Here is a 21,191-nt window from a genome sequence, read left to right as displayed (position 1 = left end):
ACTGTTAAGGAATTCAACTTCTTTATGAATGTCACTCATGTTCTGAACCCCTGTTTCAATGCCAATGTTGTATTGAGCAGCGTTATGCTTCCTCTGGGAGTTGTGTCAAACGATTGTAGCTCACCTTCCCATAGCTTGACGTCATGTTTACTTCTTCAGACAGTAAACTAGTAGCGCCAACTGGTGCATTTTGTCCATTTTGTCTGAATTGCTTCAAGATGTTATTGAACAAAAATCCATTTAGACAGATTCGTCATATTCAATTACTGATGTTTGGCTGCTCTCATTAACCCTGAAATTGGGCCAAATGTTTTGAGAAACTGCTGCAATAGCAGCAGGGGGCCAAAAGGTGACAGATGATACTCGGATACTCTTTGTAATTACCTGATGGATTGTTGATTGGTTAAGTGCTTTTCATGTAGCGTCTGTATGTTAGCATGACTCAGCTGCCAGAGAAAGTGCTGACAGGTGAGCGGCGAGCGGCTTGTTGTTCTTCCGTTTTATGGGACGGAGGCTTTGGTGACAGGGTAGCGCGTTCCACATGGCGTCCGGCAGAATGTCAGGCTGACGGCGACTCCGCGGCGAGTAACCAGGTGAACACAGGTAGATATATTGTTGAGATCTCGCTGAAGCGGAGGGGGACGAATGGAACCAGACACCTCCGTGTGGACCCGGTGCTAGGGTGAGCTCAGTATCCGTGCTGACAGCCGGGCAGGGAACTTAGACTCCCAGCGATGATAATGGCATTGATGAAGACTTTAGAGCATGAACGACAAGCAGAGGCTGGAGATGGCCAATTACAACAGGCTCTTTATTGTCTGGCCATGATAGTAGAAGTTGGCGTCTTTCGTTTGAGGGTGACGACAGCACAGGAGTTGGACCTAATGCAGCAAGAAACCTGAGACACACACACAAAGGTTTCAGCCCTAAAATTCATCGTCAATGAAAACTTCCCAATAACGGTAGCCTAGCCAATATACAGTGGATTACAATAAGACTAGATCTGCTTGTTTCTTTTTGTGCAAGTGGTTTTGGAGTCTCATTGTGTTCAACTTGTTTAGGCTCATTTGTCTTAATATATGACACCAAGAATTAGCACATTAATGTGTACATGCCAGTGGTTTTATAGAGATGGGCGATGATGGTGGAATGTGATACTGGTCCGTTTCAAACAACTGTTCTAATTGACTAGTTTCAAATAGAGTGGATTGTATTGAAACAACAGTAAATTCACAAAAATCTATTTAATTAAGCAGTGAGGACCAAAAAATTCCAGTTAAGGTTTCTGAAATGCTTTTATCGAGCTCGATAAGAGGATGATAGGACCTGTTGTGTGCAAATAAAGATGACATGATCATGCTGTTAGTAAAATTAAGTTGTATATCGCTGGCATCGGGCGGAATTCTCATATCTCCAAAATCATAAATTTTCATGAACCCCCCCCCCCCCCCCGCAAAAAAACCCCCCCAAAAAACCAAAATGCCGTGTTTGTTGAGACATTAACATTGCATCGTCAAAGAGAGCAAGCCATTTTCAACAATTCAGATTGGTCAATAATTTGTAAAACTATCAGACCCACAGGGGGACTGACAAATAGGGGGTCTAAATACTTTCCTTACCCACTGTATATATATATATATATATATATATATATATATATATAAAGCATTGAACGCCAAACTACCTGAAACAATTAAAACAAATTAAAATTATCAAGACAAACTAAACGTTTTTGTGCAGCGTGTCTGTGGCAGAAGCTGCTTGCCATGCTTGTATAAAGAGCGAGAGGCATCACGATTCACATTTTTGGCATGTAGTAATAATGATAATAATGATAGAGAAGAAGAAGAATTGTTTTTTCATTCATTCATTCATTCATCTTCCGTTCCGCTTATCCTCACTAGGGTCGTGGGCGTGCTGGAACCTATTCCAGCAATCTTCGGGCGAGAGGCGGGGTACACCCTGAACTGGTCGCCAGCCCATCGCGGGGCACATAGAAACAAACAACCATTCGGGCACACTTTCACACCTAAGGACAATTTAATCAATCTTCAATCAACCTACCACGCATGTTTTTGGGATGTGGGAGGAAACCGGACTTCCCGGAGAAAACCCACCAAGGCATGGGGAGAACATGCAAACTCCACACAGGCGGGGACGGGGATTGAACCCCAGATGTGCTTACCGGTCGTCCACTGTGCCGCCTTGATTTTAAAGTATGTCTTTATTTAACAAGTAATATTTTTTTTTCTTCCATTGACACTTGACATTTTACCCATTCTTTCGAGTGTTTGCTTGAGCATTTTAAAAAGTGCTTCTAAATAAATTTAATGTATCATTTTTAATCATATCTTGTTTTTGACACAGCAGTCTCAGGTAGACCAATTCAAAATTTATTTAAAGGTTCGAATGGAAAAAAAAAATCAACCTCTTGGCCTGCTTTTGTTCTTTCGAAATTCTTTTCTCTTGTTTTTTTTCTTTGTAAATTATGTACAGTAATTTATTTGTTCTCATGTTTGGATACCCAACTATCACATACCCAATAAACAATAATAGGATCATATTTTAAGCCAGAGCAAAGGAGTTCATTAATTGCATTTTCTATGCAAGGCAATCTCCAATGTGGGTAAAATGCTATCACTGATTTTATTCAAAGATTTAAATGGCTTGTGTGAAAATACAGATAACATTCGTGTGTAAATCTCTCAGATTTTGGTCCCCGATTCATGTTTCATCAATCTTTTGAATCCCATCTTTTATGTGAGCAAATGAAGGTATTGCATCTATTAGAGCCTGAGCTCGGGTTGGCATTGGAAGAGTCAAAACTGGAACAAATTGGGGTTACATGCTTTAGTCAGGGGCACTTATGCACTAACTCTTGATGGTGGGAATAGATTCAGATTGCGTTCACTTCCTTTCAATTAGGCTGTTAGTGGATGTGAGCCGTGCCGTGACAGTCTGTCACCTTACTGCTTAAGTGTCATTTCTGTAGTTGCTGCACTTTCAAATGTATAGATGTGAAGTGAGAGTCAGTGTACAAAGCATTGTTTAAATGTTCGGCATTTTAACGTGTCTGTGTGAGAATGCAAGGACGTTCCTGTGATCTCAGCACTGTTGAACAAATATGTTGGGCTGATTCTTGGTCGATGACAATAGATGCCACGTTGTCTGAAGAAGCTATGAAAGAGATGGGAGGGCACAGCAGAGGCCCCTGAATAAACAACCATTACATTCTCGCTTCGGAGGGGAACAGTCAAACTTGGGGTTGACAGAAAAAAAAGACTTCAAACGTAAAGTGCATTAGAGATTGTTTTAAAGGCTGTTTTTACCTCCTCCACCTCATTTTATTAGATTAGATGTTTGGAACAAGAGGCAGATTAGTAGACAGCGGGATGAAGAGCGAATGATGGGTGGAGGGAGGGAAAGAGCGGTGGGATGAAGGAGAAGATGAAAGCTTTGTTGTGCTGATGTTTAATGAGCTGGAAAACACAATTGAACTTTTCTGACTGTGGAAATCGCTGTGAGGGCATCATAAATTAGCGCCAGTGTGGGAGCTAGGCAGCAGACAGAAAAGGGGCTTTGTGTTGCCGGCCTGCTGCCTCTGAAGTTGGTCAATTCTCTTCAACACTCTGGGGTCTGCCATCCTGCCCGGTGTGATGGCTTTAAGACTCCGATCCGAGGTGCTGGCCCTTTTCCATCACCCTAAGAGCGAGCGGAGGCAGAGATAGGATTGAAAGAAAGGAGGGACGACGGGTCTTTGCTGATATTTTCAAAGGGTGACGCGTCATCCTGTCTTTGCAGGCTTGGCACATGCCTTCTGTTACTAAGTGGCTTCATATTGAAAGAGTCAGCGGCCGCTATTCTCTCTCCCACTGGGTGCCAGCCACTGTGCCCTGGCAGCCGCTGGGCTTCAGAATAGACCCATAGTTTCCCCTCTGCAGGTGAGCAGCACAGCCAAAACAGGGGCCCCTCAAAGGGCCTTTCACCGCCTCAATAGGAAACTGACTCGGGGAGAGAGGAGCGGTCACACAATGGCCGCCTTCTCCTCCGAGACAGAGAAGATGGAGATGAGCTTTTTGGGTGCCACTATAGTGTCGCTTATAACCATGTCGAGGAGAGAGGAGAGGATGACTTCCCTCTGTCAAGTTCGGGAAGGCGTGGTTCTTTCCCCTCAAGTGTGTTTGGCTCTCCTGTCATCCCCGCATCACCCAAGTAATCGCTGCGTCTTTTAAAGCTGAACGCAACCATTTCTGTGTGTGTGTGTGTGTGTGAAACACTCCACTCCGAGCCAGTCTGATCAGCACCTCCCTTCATTTACCCCCTTCAATCCATTGCCGGGACCCCCTTTGGCCAAACTCTTCCCATGCTCGGAGGAAAGAATGCACCTCCCTCTGTTCCTTCGCACCTCTTTTCCATTTGCTTTTTTAACTTTTAATAGCAACAGCCTTCATTGACACACGTAGAGTTGGCGATGAAAAGGGAGAGTGGGAGCGCAATGGGGGAGTAGAGGGAGTCAATATTATAAATAGTGAATTATGATGCGGTTCTGAGGTAATGTATTCTAATTAATTACTGTTATGATAGTAATAGTAATTAGAGAATGAGTCAGAGTGATAATTCATGTATATTTTTGTAATTTCCTGTCACATTTATCATAAATCGATTGGCCGTGTTACTGTGTTACATACATTTTTATATAGTATAAATATGTAACATTCGACATTCATATCATATTGAAATGAAACTAGACCTTTTTCACAACCCCTAGGTGCCTGTATAAGTTTATACAATGTGAACATTTGTTTTCATTTTCCTTATACCTTTGTACAATACGCTCTATCGACCTTTGATGAATTTGTGAGAAAAATTATGATCAGAGACAGCATAATAAGTAACACACATTGCCTGGTTATTATAGTTAATTTGAAAGGTACAGCTATGCATATTTTGTAACAAGGTGCAAAAGTTCAATGGGAAGTAGACCGATTTTATCATTTATCAACATTTGTAATCTGCTGTTTTGGCATAATTTGGAATTCCGCAGTTGTTTTGGTGGAAATAAAAGTAACAAAGAAGTTGCGTAACACATTACAATTCAGAATCACAATTTTTGTAATGAAATTACTTTCAAATAACAGTAAATAGTAATATATAATGAATTACATTTTGGAAGTAAAGTTCCCTGTACACGACACAACACTTTGTGTGTTCAAAGTCAAATCAAACCCTTTGAATGTGATATATTATCTTTCAACTCTAATTTCCGAATACGGTTCTCTCTCATATTCCTTATAGTTACTGTTTACGTTTGGCATGAGGTTTAAAACACCATTTTAGCGTCCTTAGTTGTCTGTTCTAGTCGTGCAAGGTAAGATGTAATCAGTCGCTATCTCCTTTTTCCTCTCTTCCCCCCCCCCTCCCCCCCCCCCTCTCCTAATCAGTTCCACTCTGTTGTTGCTGGCCCCCTGCCATCGCTAAACTGCTTTCATAAGCATGAGACCAAAGCTTGCTCAGATGTCCACTAGACACTTTAAATATCCACGAGGACCCCTGGTCACGATGTGGCTGACCCCACAGCAATTGTACGCTGAGCACGTTTTAGGCCAAGAGTGGGGGCCCTCGAGGCAACACATGGCTAGCTACATCCCAGAAGGACATAACATTCTCAAAAATCCACGACAGACATTAGTTGCGAGGACAGATATGCTCATGAACGCGCTACACTTCGTGTACTATTTGCTCTGAGGTTTTGAGACGAAAGCAGCATTTCCTGCACTTGGGCCAGCTGGGAGTGATTTTCAGACTTTAGTAAAAGCCCACTTTGGCGAGCGTCTTTCCGCAGGGATAAGTTCATAGGCCTATGTAAAGCAATAATGTAATAATAACCCCCTTCAGCAGGGTTTCATCTTGTGTTGGCTGGCTTGTTTGAAGACGCAGCGTGTATCCTTATTGGGTTAGGCTAATTAGAAAAGAACACCGTGGCCGTCCACTTCAAGTGCATTTAACTCGTTTTGCTGGTCTTGCTAAAAAACATACTGCCTGCATCCCCGATTTAAAGTCACTGTGCCAACTAGGTGCAAAGAATATAAAAGTAATTTTTTTGTTATCATTATTTTCTGCAAACAATTCTGTCAAACGTCACTGCATATAACATAAATGAATTATAAATTGAAAATAAAATAAGAAGAAATCAGCTCAATTATTAACATAAAATATAGAGAAAGTGAAGGCGATGCTGCTAAAAGCAACCCATGCGGCTTTAACCAATTCCCACTTGGTTTGATCAAAGTATTGCACATACTTATTCTGAACAACTGTTTAGTTTTTGCTAACTGCTATTTCGCTATTAGGAACAAAACAAAAATCCATCTTCACAGCCTTTTGTGTCATCCACAGTGCTCTTTTTCGGGAACGTCTAAATCACTTTGAAATACAGTGTAAACATCACTGATTGATGTCTCCTTATCATCAGGTTTGTGCTTCTGCTCTTTTTCTCTTCAACCCCTGTTTGACTGCTCATTATCAGGAATATTATATAAATACGTCCGACGACAGAGGTCTTATCACTGAAGACACAAGTTACAGTGCTGTTAAACATACGTATTTCGTTTTTCCTGTTGAGATTAAGCACTCAATGTTGACTCAGGGATAAAAGAAAAACACATATTCAATTCAATGCTTTAAAGCAGAATGAATGAAACCTTTTCAGCATGATCATATTTTGCCAAATACAATTGGACCTGTGATCCATTCTGGGCCCTGAGCCAAAGCTTGGAAAACCCCGCTTTAAGGCATTAGTGGCAACAGATAAGTTATTGTTATCAAGTTGTGCGTAGGGGTTCGTGGTGGCGGCAGACCTGCTCTGGACCAATACGAGGTGGGGGGTTGCTTTTTGCTGGAGAGAATTTCTAAGCACAGGTGAGATCTCCTTGAGCAAGGCACCCTTAAATGTAGGATCTTGTGTATGTCAGTTTTCACATTTATTCAGGTTCTTCTTCCATTACAAGAATTTACTACTGGATGTGAGGTCAAACGCAAGTGTAAGGAATCTTTTTCTTATCAAGGGCTATTTCAGTTGTTATGAAAGGTTATACAATAATCTAATTATCACAATTTGAACAGGTGTCCATAAAAAGATAACATAAAACATAATTTCATAGTCTAATAAGACAATTCCCTCTTAAATGATCTCACATTTTAATGGGATGTGTAAAAGCTTAGTATAAGGGAGTCGCATTGGGAATTTTTTTTTCACAATTTAAAACAGTTCCCAGGTATTTTCCCAACATTTCTGTGACTTGCTTTTGTCAAATTAGGCCAGGCATGTCGAAATTGAACTTTGTGAAAACGTTTTTAAAATCTATTCATTTGAATATGTTTTTGGAAATTCGATAGTTAAATAATGTATTTTTCAACATGAAGCCTATTGAAGTGTTCGCACCCCGAGGACATGTAGCTTTGCAGATACAGTGAGATTCGAGTTTAATTTGTTCTGTGACCAAACTCGTAACTCAAAACACTCGTATCTAAATTCATCTTTAGCTATTGAAATAAATAGAGATGCCATTAATTTGTTCCTGCCTCCCCAAGAAAAACAACAAACATTTTTGTAATGTATTTTTTAATAAGTAAAATCGAGATCAGTAATGTTATACTTTATAAAACATAGCATAATTACTGTAAATAAAATGTAAAGAATTTAACAGTTTCCTTCTGGTGTATGTGACTTGGCCACCAGGGCCCAGTGTAATACAGTCATCAAGACACAAATGAAGAAGACCTTCACAACTACTGTAAGTCACTCAGTAAACTGCAGTAATATTAGTTGTTTTTTTGCAGAGGATAAAGAATATATACCTTTTAGTATTGGTATATTGTGTGTCTAAATGTGTTGATGCTCCGTCTGTGTTAAAATATCAATTTCTTAAAGGGTTATAACACAGCAACCATTGATGCTATTCAGTGCTATGGCATTTTGCATCGTGTGTTAGCATTAAGCTACGGGAAGGCAAAGTTATGTGGTTCTTTTAAATGCATGTGTTCTCTGTCTTATGTTTAGTTGGACATTAAACTTCAGCTGGGAGGAGCAATAAACAGCTTGAAGCCTATTTTTTGAAGAATTGTTCGTTATTTGTCAAACTGCTGCTCGTTGTGAACTGACTTACGTTCACTGCCACAAACAGCGTTCATATCTCAGATTTCTGCCCACAAGTCGAAGCAAAAAAATGTCTCAGTGACGGCTCGTTTTTGGCTTTTCATAACAGTTCCAAGTTGTATTTGTTGTAATTGTTTTTAGGCTTGCTAAAAGGATCTTGTAGGCCGTATATGGCCAATATAGACCATAGGTTTGCAGTCCTGATCAAGCATGCTGATTCCTCTTTCTATGCCAGTAAAGCCCGCCACCATATATCATCATCCTGGTTGTTTTGACAGACATGATAGCATCTCCATTGACGGAGGTTAATAAGGAAGTTCAATTTGCCAATGTAGCTGCACATAGCAGGCACATGTTTCTTTAATAAGGATGAAAGCGCTCGGTTCTTGTAACCAGATCTTTCTGTAGCAAGCGGCTTTCCACCAAGGAACAGCAGGAGCCTCCCTTTTTAGCCCAGAAGCATCAGGACAGATGGGACCACGACACGCAAGGCCACACGGTCGCACACACTCACAAGCGCATACTGACTGGAGTCGTGTGATGTTGCAGAGGTCATTTTTATGATATGTAATAGTAAATCAGTGGCACCTGCATGAGTTTTCAACACCTGTGCACATCCTTCCTCTCTGTTGTCGTGGTGCCCTTTTGCAGGAAGTACTCTCCGTCGTGTGCGTTGAACTGACAGCTTTGTGCTGAATTCTGTGGCGCTGGGGGTCACAGGTTAAAGGTTAGAGGGTACTCCAGCTGGCAACCAGGGCTGCCGTGGACTCCAGCGAGGAGGCATTCATTGAGCGGAGCAGGAGGGAGCAGCGTGTTTGATGCGCTCATCCTGGAGGCATTTCTTTCTCTTTCTTCTACGTGAAAGGTGTCATTTGTTGTGATGACCCCAAAAACGATTATCACATGACTCTGCAGTTGCACTCAGCTTTTTCAGGGCTTTGCGGCAACTTTGAAGTCACCGTTTTCCCAGCTTGCAAATTAACTGTTTTGGTTCACACTGAGACACTGAGCCTCATTAAGTCCCACTTGACCACAACATGGAAAAACTCCTTTAATTGAAGACACATAGGATCTGCTTCATTGTCATGAGTAGCCCAACATTTCAATGGAGACAGGAAAACAAGTGTAAACAACAAACAGAACAGACAATAGAATGAAAATATTGAGTATACCGTATAATCTACATACAGTGTAACCTTCAAAGTTGAACACAATTGTTGGGCAATCTCTGATTCATTGCCGTCTAGAAATCCTTTTTCCCATTGGAGAAGCACATTGAGCGAGTGTTTATCACGTCCGCCTCACAATTGAGAGGTCCTTAGTTCGAAATGGTTAAATTATAATAAATCAAAAAATATTTCTAAATGGTTTTCCTGTGTACAGTAAATTACTTGATTAAAAAGGTCAATTTGATCATGTACAGTATATTCTATTTTTATAATCATATCGAAGATTTATCCCTGGAACTAATGCCCACCCTGTCATTATGGGGTAACTGCCCCTTTTGGAAACCCCCCTGATGCTGACATTATGATCAGCATTTTGCCTGACTTCAATGGAATCTAAAACAACAGAATACATATTTACACTCGTGTTTTGTAATTTTCATCATTGTGTGTGGTTGCATTTTGTCAAGATTCCAAAACCTTTCAGAAATGCAAACTATATTTGTTCAGTGCTGCACAGTCAGCTAACTGAACGGAATCATGTTGCTAAGTGAAGGTCCACCATGAGCTCATTAAATGCTAACGTTAGTCAAAAATGTCCTCCCTGTCATTGTCCAGGCTGTCTGCAAGCTCACATATTTTGCTGTTTGCATGTACTCTACATTGACTGCTTGTAGTTAATTTATTAAAATGTGTGGGGGCTTGACCAAAATACATTTCTAAGAGAATAACATTCAATGAATATGAAGTTCAATCGAACATCTCAGGCACCTTATGGCTTGTAAGGTAACTTCAATTCAAGCCTAAAAGATTTATGAGTCCAAACTGTAGCAAACAGAATTCGTGACACCAATGCAAAATGTCATTAAGAGAGTTTAGTGGGTCAATGCTGTTGACAGCTTCTTTATGATGTTCCAGGAGGATTTCGTGTTCGAGTTCGTCACACTTGTTGAATTGATCTAAAAGGGGGCATATTTCTTCATCAAAGACCCACCTGAGCAACAATGTCTGTCATTCCCAATCCCAAACACACAGTGGAAAATATGACTAATCGGTACATGGCAAAACACTTTTAATTGCCATTTAACTTGCTTTAACCGCTTCCACATGTTTACTGAGTTTATAAGGAGCATGATGAAGGGTGGATAATGGTGCATGTTTGTGTCGAGATTGAGCGGCCCACGTGTGCTTTCCCTCTAATTATTATGCCTATAATATATATCCATGGTTTATACACATGGGGAGGTATAGAACGGCTCAGCATCTAGCGTTAAAAATGGCCATTTTTCACTCTCCAGGAATAGCAAGATGTGGATGAGTATGTCAATTCTTTCTTCTCAAACTGACCCATTTTTCTGGTACCAGATAATAACCGTGGGAATTGCAGTGGAACTCATGATACGATGATGGCGTGAGAACATAACACAAATGACAATTATCAGACATACACTATTTAGCATCAGAGCGTGTTGTATTTTGTTGTACTATGTGTACGTTTTAAATGTTATTCCTGGAGCACATTTAAAAGCAACAGGGTTAATAAAAGGGCTGTACAATTGATTTCAAACGTAGGATGTGAATCAATGTACCATTAAAGAAGGTGAAAAAAATCCATAAAACATTATATAAAAGAAATAAAACATTGATTACCATAGTAATGAATCAATAAATTACACACAAAGCTGACAAGTATTTTTGCATGGTTGGGGAAGACCAAGGAGAAGTCGCGACGTGAAGAAGTAACAAAGATGGTTCAAGTCTAATGTGGTGGGACAGTTCATATATTGTGATAGTTATTTTGTCCTGCCCCTACCAAATAACACAACAGACAAAGATTGCGAGTGTGTTTCATCTTCTCTCTTCTTCGGCTGTCATCAGCTCCATTGTAGCTGGATAAGTGTGACGATCACATGTTTCAAGGCCCCAGACTGACTGTCTCAACGCTGGCCTCATTCTGTCCCCCTCTTCAGACTCACCTGCAGGATGAGTCCTCTTTTCTCACGTCCGAAAGCCCCACATCATGTCGAAGCTGAAATTTCTTCCAGTACGCACAACTGTTGAGCAGATGATTCCCTGTGTGGCGCGTCCATAAGTCAGCCTTCTCCCTCGTCACTGCGTTCGTGTCTGCGTCCTCTCTACTGTGGAGGTCTTTCTCGCAGCCCTGTAATTTGTGCGGTAGAACTCCACCGAGAGATGTCTAATGAGTGCTTAATGGGCATTGGTGGAAGCATCAATTAAGTTAATTGTAGATCATTGTGTTCATTTTAGTCATTTAGAAAACCTCAGCTTTCCTAAATGTTGTGAGTGTGTGGGGAGATGACGGAAGAGCGCGAGGACAGCCTGAGCGGCGGTTTGCCTCAAATGCTGAGACAACCTTCAACTGATTTATTGCGAGTAACGATGGTGGCCTGGAGCTGGTGATTGTTTTAGAAGGAGGAAGGTTTGTCTTTTCATGCGGCGCATACAATGTGTAGATGATTACTTTTCAAACGCCATGTTTGGAGGTTTCGCGTGGTGTCGGCAGCTACTCGTCTCCTCTTGACTATTGTTTGTCGGTGGTTTGCCACTTCAAGTCAGTTGGGACGACAGTGGCTCAGGACTTGGCTTTAAAAACTGGAAGGGAAGACTTTTTATGGACCAGTTGAGCATGGGACTGGTTACTGGAAAGCGCAAACACTGGGACACTGAGTCATGAGCAAGGGTAGCAAAAGTAGTTCAAGTCCCAGTTAAGTGAAAATATATGTCTTCTAAATTTGACAGAACACAGAAAAGTGTTGTTAACAGCCCTGCCAAATTTGAATGATTAAAACAAAAAGTATATACAGTAAAATGAGGCTTCAAAATAAAAAATAAAAAAATTAAGCCCGTTGTGTCTGAATTGGGGCTAGTAATAATATTTAAGTAACCTGCAATGGCACCAGATAGCCACTGATGCTAACGAAGGCATTCAAGTTCTCATATGGTGGGGAAGAGGCGACTTGTGCCGGGCACCCAAGTGCATCACTGGGCACCTTTTCAGCCACGGCCGTAAACATCAGGAAAACTGAAATAGTTCCACAATTAAGTCCCGCGTCATTGTCAGTCTTTTCACGTTTTCAGCAATTATCCTTACACATTTATAATGGATTTAGAAACAAACCTCTGAATTGACTTTACAGGGTCTTTGAGTAGACATACAGATGTCCATGGCCAAGCTCATCATTTCCTTTATTTGTACATTAATCAAATGTGCTCATTTAAATGTAACGAAATGCCATTCATCCGTTCCATTTCCCCCCCAAAAAACACCATCATTTTTTTTGCAACCTGTTTTTAATCATGAAACATAGCACTTTATTGTATAAAACAATAAAAGACAAAATGAGGGAATTAACTGCTTTTATAAAGTGTAATTGATTGACCTTGATTGCTGTAATGATTTGTACTGTTTTGAAAGCACGTAATTGGCCAAAATGTCTTTGTAGTTTAAAGAAAATGTGTTGCAATTGCAAACTATGAAGCTATGCATTCGAGCCCACACACTCACACACAACATCTGCGCAACAGAAACATTATGCAAAGTCAAGCCAGAATCATTCTTCCTCAAATGGCAATTAAGACAAATATTCATTTTGGTGTTGGTTTTAGCCATAAATTGCTGCGCGCTGTAACATTCACTGCGTCTTTTGCCATCCCTGAATTACAAGCATAAATCAAGAGTTAATGCTACATTTAAATAGTTACAGACAGGCAATTTATTCTTGACTCCCGCTGGTATTTAGCGCAATAGCACTGTGTGAACATGTGAGTGTTTCTTTCACATTGCACACAATCTTGCCTGACAACTCCCACTGGCTGTGGTCTTCGTTGCTGCCCTCAAGTATTTCAAGAGGCTTGTCAGTCACACCAAAACAAGCGGGATGTGAGCTATGCAGCATGGTAACGACAGGAAAAATAGATACACTTCTACTGTATTGTACTGTAATACACATTGTCTACGATCCAAGATTGTAGACAATAACAATTAAGCCGTTACAAAGATCAAGGAAATATTATTTGCACTGTATTTCTTGGTTACGGTTGTAGACTGTTCTGGATGCAGTGCAGTGCTCCCCCACTGCAAACTACAACCACAATAAACAACATATTATTATTATTAAGATTACAAACAAATGTAATGAGCTTGAAAAAAAGGAAAAGTAAGAGATAAATTTAAAAAATGTGTTGAACTTAAAAGTTAAATACAACTGAATTGTACTATGGCAATGTATTGTTTTGCATGCCACTAGAGGGAGGCCGCGTACCACTTGTCAAATCACTGTTCTATACTAGTCAGTGATGATAGATAGATAGATAGATAGATAGATAGATAGATAGATAGATAGATAGATAGATAGACAGATAGACAGATAGATAGATAGATAGATAGATAGATAGATAGATAGATAGATAGATAGATAGATAGATAGACAGATAGACAGATAGATAGATAGATAGATAGATAGATAGATAGATAGAAAAATAAATTTGGATCGCATATAATTTTTTCTGAAACCAGGAATCCTACAGCTCATACACAGTGACCCTTCTCTGTAGCCACAAAGTTCTACCAAGCAAGACCCGTCGAAATTGAATCAGAGCTCGCATGTTTTCCCACAGAAAACAGTTGGGACCCCGAGCAGTCGAGGGGGACCCACTGGTCATGCGGTTGATCCGTGCTTGTAGACACCAGGCCTCGGGCCCGTACGCACATGAAAGCTTCTCCGCTGATGTGTGCAAGACACACGAGGGCGGGTTGGGGGGCTTGGGGGGTTGGTGCAGGGTGTGTCTGCCCAATCTGTGGCACACTTTATCCATTAGACCTGGGGGTTTGTTCTCAAGCTTATGGTTTCTACGAGACTGACAGAACTTTCCCGTAATGGTCCACATCTCCTGGCCTCAACGTCTGTTTGACAGCCCGTTTGTCTCGAGGACACATTGACTGTTGGGTTGTTTCTATTACGTCGAAGGCGGCGGTCACATTTAAGTTGTTTGATCAGCTATGGGGAATGTGGTCGTTTTTGATATTGTTGTTATGGTTGTGTGATCAAGACAGCAAAGCCACACAGCTCTTTCTATGCCTGAATACAAAGATCAATTATTCTTTATTTCGTGTACAAAATTAGTTGTTGTTTACAGTTTAGTTAATTAGAGGGCAGGGAACCATATTTGATAGCTTGAGTCGAAATGGATGCCACACAATGCGGCGGAACGGTGGGCTTTTTCCATCGGAAATAAAATAAAATCTAATTCAACAAGTGTCTTTAAATTAAATACAGAGAAATTAATAAATAAAGTATACTATACTAGTGCATCATTGTTATGAATAGAATATTATTTTTGTCATGATCTTGTCATCATTCAAAATAATTTTGAATGAATACTTACATTATGAAATAATGTAAGTAATAATAATAATATTTCAACAAAATACTGTGAAACTAACTCACTTCATATTCTTAACACAAAATACACAAAAGAATTACAGTACAGGGCTTGCCAATGCTCTCCACTTTAGGTTTTTTGATCCCAACCGTATGTGTCAATAAAAAAAGTACCATAAAAAAATTCATACTGTAGTAAAATGTAGCAGCTTGTACGGCATGATTACTTGTTGTGGTTTCACTTTGTTTTACAAAGATTTCAGTTAAGTTCACTTTCATCAAAAGTTCAATGAAAATCACAGTATTTTCCCAAAAGGTTGAAACTTACAAATATGCACTCATGGGCCACTTCATTAGGTACATCGTCTTTCAAAATACACTCGGGGAGCTATTCGTTTAGTTATTTATGTCTGTATGTATTTATTTCTGTATTGAATTATTTATTTAGTATTTTCTCATTATTTTTTAATGTCATGTTTATTACTGTGACTATACCGAGGTCTGTTTCTAATACAGCAACAATGATAAACATAATGTTTAACTAATACCTCTCTGACGGTATCAGTCGCATTGTCTGGTACCGCCGTACCTAAAGATGTGGCCTGCGTCTACAACCAAAGAGAAGGCCTTTCCTTGTTAACATATCGCACATGATGTTGAAGATGTTTGGCATTTGCACAGCGAGTGGAGGACAGTAGATCACAGTGTGACCCGGGGCGGTGAAACATTGGGCTGACACATATGGATCCCATAGTGAGGGCAGATCACCCAGCAGACGCACTGGAGCCATCCCTAGTCGAGACAGGAAGTGACTCCTGTTGCTCTTAAGAAAGAAAAAAAATAATAATCTAAGTGTGCGCTTGCTTGCTGACATTAATAAAGTCTATGTTGACTTAATGATGCTCCTGCTATTGTTACGGAATAGTCAGGCGGGAGCATTGCCAACATTCACGAAAGGCAATGACAGTAGATTTATGGAAGCAAATTACATCCCCGAGGGATGTATGTGTTCAAATAGATGAGTTGAAATTGATGCATTCTTCATCCTTGTGCTGTTGAACCTCGTAACATCAAAAGTCGGAATCATTCCAGGCAATGTACTGCCAACAGAAGTTAGCTTTCAGTTAGCCCTTGTATTTTATAGATGTGTGCGTGTATATATAGTTATATATATATATATATATATATATATATATATATATATATATATATATATATATATATATATCATTAAAGTACAGAGGAAGTGCTAGCATTTGCCATGTTTGTGCAGCTTTTTTGCCCAATTTCAGTTTTTCTAACCAGGGCTCCTTAAAAATTGGATGCTGATAATAAGAAGCGGATGACATCTTTTGAATTTAAACTTGAAATCATACAAAAACGTGAGCGAAGTGTGCGTGTGGTTGACATGGCAAAGTACGATCATAGTACTTCTGCGATATGTACTGTACTGAAGCAAAAGGAGCTGATAAAGGCTGTAATGCCAGCCAGCAAAAGGTGGGTACTTTCTAAGCTGCGGACCTCTGTCCAGGCTAAAAGTGAAGTAAGCGTGGCGAAAAAGGCCCCAAAAATGTGAAGAAGAAAAAAAAGATCAATTCAGGAAAAACTGTGTTTTTACACAGAACAATACAATTTAGAGCTATTTCTCCCATTTTAAAACTTTCTGTTGTTGTTTACATTTCCATTTATTTCAATTGGTTTAATCTGGCCATGTACTATATGTTACATGGGAATGTTTTGGGTTTATAAACATTGGCATTGCATCAAGTATGACATACACTAGATAAAGATTTGATGTTGCAGTATTGAAAAAGATGCAAAGGTCGAGTGAGTTTGACTTTATTGTTGGAACTTTGGACCATCATTTTGCACTGGGGCAGACGTGAGGGGGCATTTTCTCTCCCATTTTCAAGACTCCGCACAAACAGGAGCACCATGTTCAGGTAAGGAGCCAAAAGGGATTCTGCATGCATGTTAAGAAGTGCTGACATGGAAAAAAAAAAAAACCATTGCATTGTTGATATTGAGTCTTTCCACTTATAGGATTACTCTGTTGGTCACGCTTATATTTGGAATTGCAGCCAAGCCATATAAGCCATGGGTATGTACACCTTGTCTTTTAAGATTACATTAAAGAGAGCTTCAAATGTGCACATAAATGTAATGAATATGATATTGAATGATTTGAAGCTATGGTCGGTGATCTGTAATACTCATCCTTTCTCAGAATAAACTCAGTGATAACGCCTTCCAGGACAGAGTCATGTAAGTCATTTTTTTCTCTCCATTAAATACATTGTCTTTGGGGAGAGCATGGTGGTGGAGCGGTCAGCACCTCACAGTTGAGAAGTTCGGTGTTTGAATCCCGACTCAGGCCCTCCTGTGTGAACTTTGCATTTTCTCCCCAATGTGCTTGCATGGGTTTTGTACGGCTACTCTGGCTTTCTCCCACATAAACATGCATGTTAGGTTAATTGCAGACTGAAGGCTCTGAAATGTACTCAAGTGAAAAAATAGTTTTTTGGGGGGGGAATTTTTTTTTTACACAGTCAATTACATACAATACCCATTTTGATAACTTGGCACAACAAAAAGAAATACTGTTTGTTTGTTTGTTTCAAACCAAGAGCTAGCTAGTACACCAAAATGTTCCCATAACTTTGTTAACGTTGTGACCTGTCTAACAAAAGTGGAAAATTGCCTAATGACAGCAACTGAATGAAACAAAATCTGTATTTTTATTTTTTTTTTCAGATTAGACAATTATTGTATGCCAGAAGGTAAAAGACACAATACTCCGAATATGTTGCTTTCATTGTTGTAATGCTCCATGGTTCACGTTCCTACATGACGCGGCTGGGTTTAAAAAAAACTAAACAAGGGGGGGAAAAGTATCAAATGAAGCACATATTACCTAATTTATACAATTCTCAAAACAAGTAACCTCAAAACCCCCCCACCAATGTCTCAAAACTAGCATACGTTTTTATACTACCTTCACCCACAGAATTATAGTAATTCTTAACTTTTCAACTGAAAATTTACTCTTAACCAATAATAAAATCTCAGCAGTAAGTTATAATGTCTTAAAGATTTTTAAGGGAAAAACTGCTTCAAGCAAGATAAATGCTCTGACACAAAAACAGCCTGGTAAGAAAAAATAACCAAAGAACAAGAATATTTTGCCTTGATATGAGATATTTAATCTTATTTAGATTTTTGTTTTTGCAGTGTATAAGTCCCCAAGATCTCAACCATTGTTGACTCCACCCCTCTCTATTTACATCTCTTTTACATTGTGTCATCATCGATGGAGGTTGAAAAAGTAACGACCAGTAAGTGCGGATGATCTGTAGGGAGTCAAAGTAAAGTCATTTGAAAAAAAAATACTCTACAAGTAATGTACAGATAGCTGAAACATGTACCTTTGTACAGTAACAAAGTATTTGTACTTTATTACTTCCCACCACTGAAAACCGCTTTTAAAAAATGGATGAATGGACGTTTTCTTTGTAATTGTAATTGTCATCTGACTACGGTTGCAAAGCTGCATGTGGAAATTTTCAAAGTTAGAAACTTTCCATGGGGATTAAAGGGAATTTATGGCACTTTAGGGGAATGAACTAAGAATTATACAGTATATTTATACAGTATATTTTCGGAAAAAAAAATAAAAAAAAATATATATATATATATATAATATATAATAATATATAATCGTGACCAAAACGATCAGATTTCATGCTCGTACAGTTTTGCATGAAAGGTTTTAGCAAAAATGTAACATTTAGGCTTGAGGGAAGATGCTTTTTTATTTTTATTCTGATTGGGACGTTGGTATTTTTGGATGGGGAGGGAGCATGTTTGTGATTTTTTTTTTAATGGGTTGCGTCGGAGGATGAGTATTTTTGAACTCAAATTTCTAGAATTGATTATTCATTCACTTTCCGTACCGCTTATCCTCATTAGGGTAGCGGGCGTGCTGGAGCCGATCCCAGCTGACTCTGGGCGAGAGGCGGGGTACACCCTGAACTGGTCGTGAGCCAATCACAGGGCACATAGAAACAAACAACCATTCACACTCACATTCACACCTACAGGCAATTAAGAGTCTTCAATGGACCTATCATGCATGTTTTTGGGATATGGGAGGAAACCGGAGTACCCGGAGAAAACCTACGCAGCCACGGGGAGAACATGCAAACTCCACACAGTCGAGGCCGGATTTGAACCGGGAAGAGACTTACATGTGTATTTAAAACACCCACAAAGCTTTGTTTAAAAATTCCCTAGTTGAAGTTCCCATGGAAATGTACGGAAAACCTTTTGAATATTTACTGGAAATTTTCCACCTCCTATCACCTCTCCTTCTGACATGTTGTGATACTTATTTCAGGTCAGTCGACGGCAGAAAGATGCCTTTAAGTGTGGAAGTGGAGCCTCCACAGGACATGGATCAAACTGACTATGACATTGATCCCAAGATGAAGATCTGGGAGAATGTGGCTGCCTTGGGGAAGGAAAAACAGGTCCTGGTGGCAGAAACCGACCTGGATGATGTGCACCATCCCTCTTTGCAAAAGCTTCCGGCTGAAGATGAAGATGACTCAGAGCGGCCTATTTTTAGTGACGAGCCTGAGCAGGGCTGGGATGAAGTCTACCACAAAGCCAGAGCGGAACTGGATGGATATCTTGCCCCGCTCACCGTTGAATACAAAAAGATGGTCCGGCATGTACAACCAGAACCTGAGGAGACTGAAGCGCTTGAACAGGTGAGACGTCACATGGAGCCAGAAGAGGACACGGATGACTTGTACCATCCTGACGTGCAAAGATGGATGCCAAATTACCAAGACGACTACAATGACAACGCCGCCGCTCCTTTTGATTGGAAGTCTGACGAGAATTATGACGAACGGGCGGAAGATCTGGATCATCTCTACCACCGCTGAACATTGGCCGCAGCATGTTGACTCCTTGAAACGTATAGAAATGCATGGCTGTAGACCAACACAATGTATCCTGCTGGACATCGTCCAATTGTTGATAAGATGTGCCGTGTACAGTAAGTCGTTCGACAAAGCAATCGTGTTCTAATAATAAAGTTTGTAACTGTTTCTATGGCCTTTTTCTTACGGAATTATTAGTTGCTCCCATTGGCCAAAAAAGGAGCCATTCAAATTTCGGAGCTTCAGAACATTTTTTAAATCACTGTGGAACTTCTTGACGTATCTTCTTCTATCTCTTCTTGATTTCTTTCCTTCTTTTTTTTTTTTTTTTAATGGTATGAAAACAGGTAGTAATATACGAAGGAGTATATTCCCCCCCGCCCCCCACACACACACGTTTTTTTTTTTTTTTACAATAACTAGTAATGTTACGAGAATAAGATTATTGGATTAAGACAAAAATGTCTTAATATGATGTTGCAAATAAAAATCTAATGGTATTAGAACAAACTGTAGTTTTCCATGAAAAACTTGTAATCTAATATTACTAATAGTTGTACGTTTTTGTGTTAAGCAAATAACCTCTAAAAAAGTAGCTTTATGAAGGGAAGAAAGTTATATTCCCCTACCACCCCTAAAAAAAAAAAAATCACAATATTATTAGAATCAAGATTTTAGCAGGTGTTGGTTAAAAGCCCCATTATTATTTCGGTACAAATTTGTCATCTTTTTTAAATCACTGTGGAAACTGACGTGTCACCTACTTTTAGAGTTAGACAATCAGTATTTTATAAAAGGCGTGCCAGGGCCAGACTAAAATGATTTTTAAAAATGTACATTTCTGTGTAGTCCTAATACTCCTTGGTGATGCCATTACTGCCATCTACAGCTCAGCCAACTTCTGTGCACTTGTTTTTCATTTTACAATAAATGTAGAGTATTTACAGTATACAAAAATGTCATAACGTCCAGATTTAAGAAGTTTTGAGAGTACAAATTCCAATGAAGTTGGGACATTGCTTAAAACAGAATACAATGATTTGCATATCCTTTTCAATTTATATTCAATTGAATACACTAGAAAGACAATTTTTGTTTTTGTTTTTTTGTTTTTATTTTCAAACTGGTAAACATTATTTTTTGCAAATATTCTGTCATTTTGAATTTGATGCCTGAAAATGTTTCCCAAAAACATAATACGGGCAACAAAAGACTGGAAAAGTTGAGGAATGCCCCCCTCCAAAAAAAAACCCCACCTGTTTAGAGTGTTCCATAGGTGAAAAGCTTCACTGGAAACAGGTGAGCGTCATGATTGGGTATAAAAGGAGCATGCCCGAAATGTTCACTAGCCAGGATGGGGATGGGACGAGGTTCACCATTTTGTGGACAACTGCGTGAGTAAATAGTCCAAGAGTTTAAGAATGTTTCTTAATGTATATTTGCAAGGAATTTTGGCACTATTGTAAACCCGGGGAAACGACTTACTGTAACAGGATCAGCCTACTGATGAAATGATGCA

The 21,191-nt window shown here is 39.6% G+C and overlaps 1 protein-coding gene across 1 annotated transcript; it reads left to right on the top strand.

Moving 5' to 3' along the window:
• The first annotated feature begins 437 nt into the window (after positions 1–437).
• si:ch211-217g15.3 (uncharacterized protein LOC368914 homolog) lies at positions 438–19,877 on the top strand. The gene is made up of 3 exons (XM_061690841.1): positions 438–468; positions 556–682; positions 19,120–19,877. Exons 1-3 carry the CDS (start codon positions 438–440, stop codon positions 19,673–19,675), a joined length of 714 nt encoding a protein of 237 aa, XP_061546825.1. The 3' UTR covers positions 19,676–19,877.
• Positions 19,878–21,191: the final 1,314 nt, after the last annotated feature.

The sequence above is a fragment of the Phycodurus eques genome, chromosome 11 (genome assembly GCF_024500275.1).
Source record: "Phycodurus eques isolate BA_2022a chromosome 11, UOR_Pequ_1.1, whole genome shotgun sequence".
Classification (NCBI taxonomy): domain Eukaryota; kingdom Metazoa; phylum Chordata; class Actinopteri; order Syngnathiformes; family Syngnathidae; genus Phycodurus; species Phycodurus eques.
This window is presented reverse-complemented; position numbering and strand designations above follow the sequence as displayed.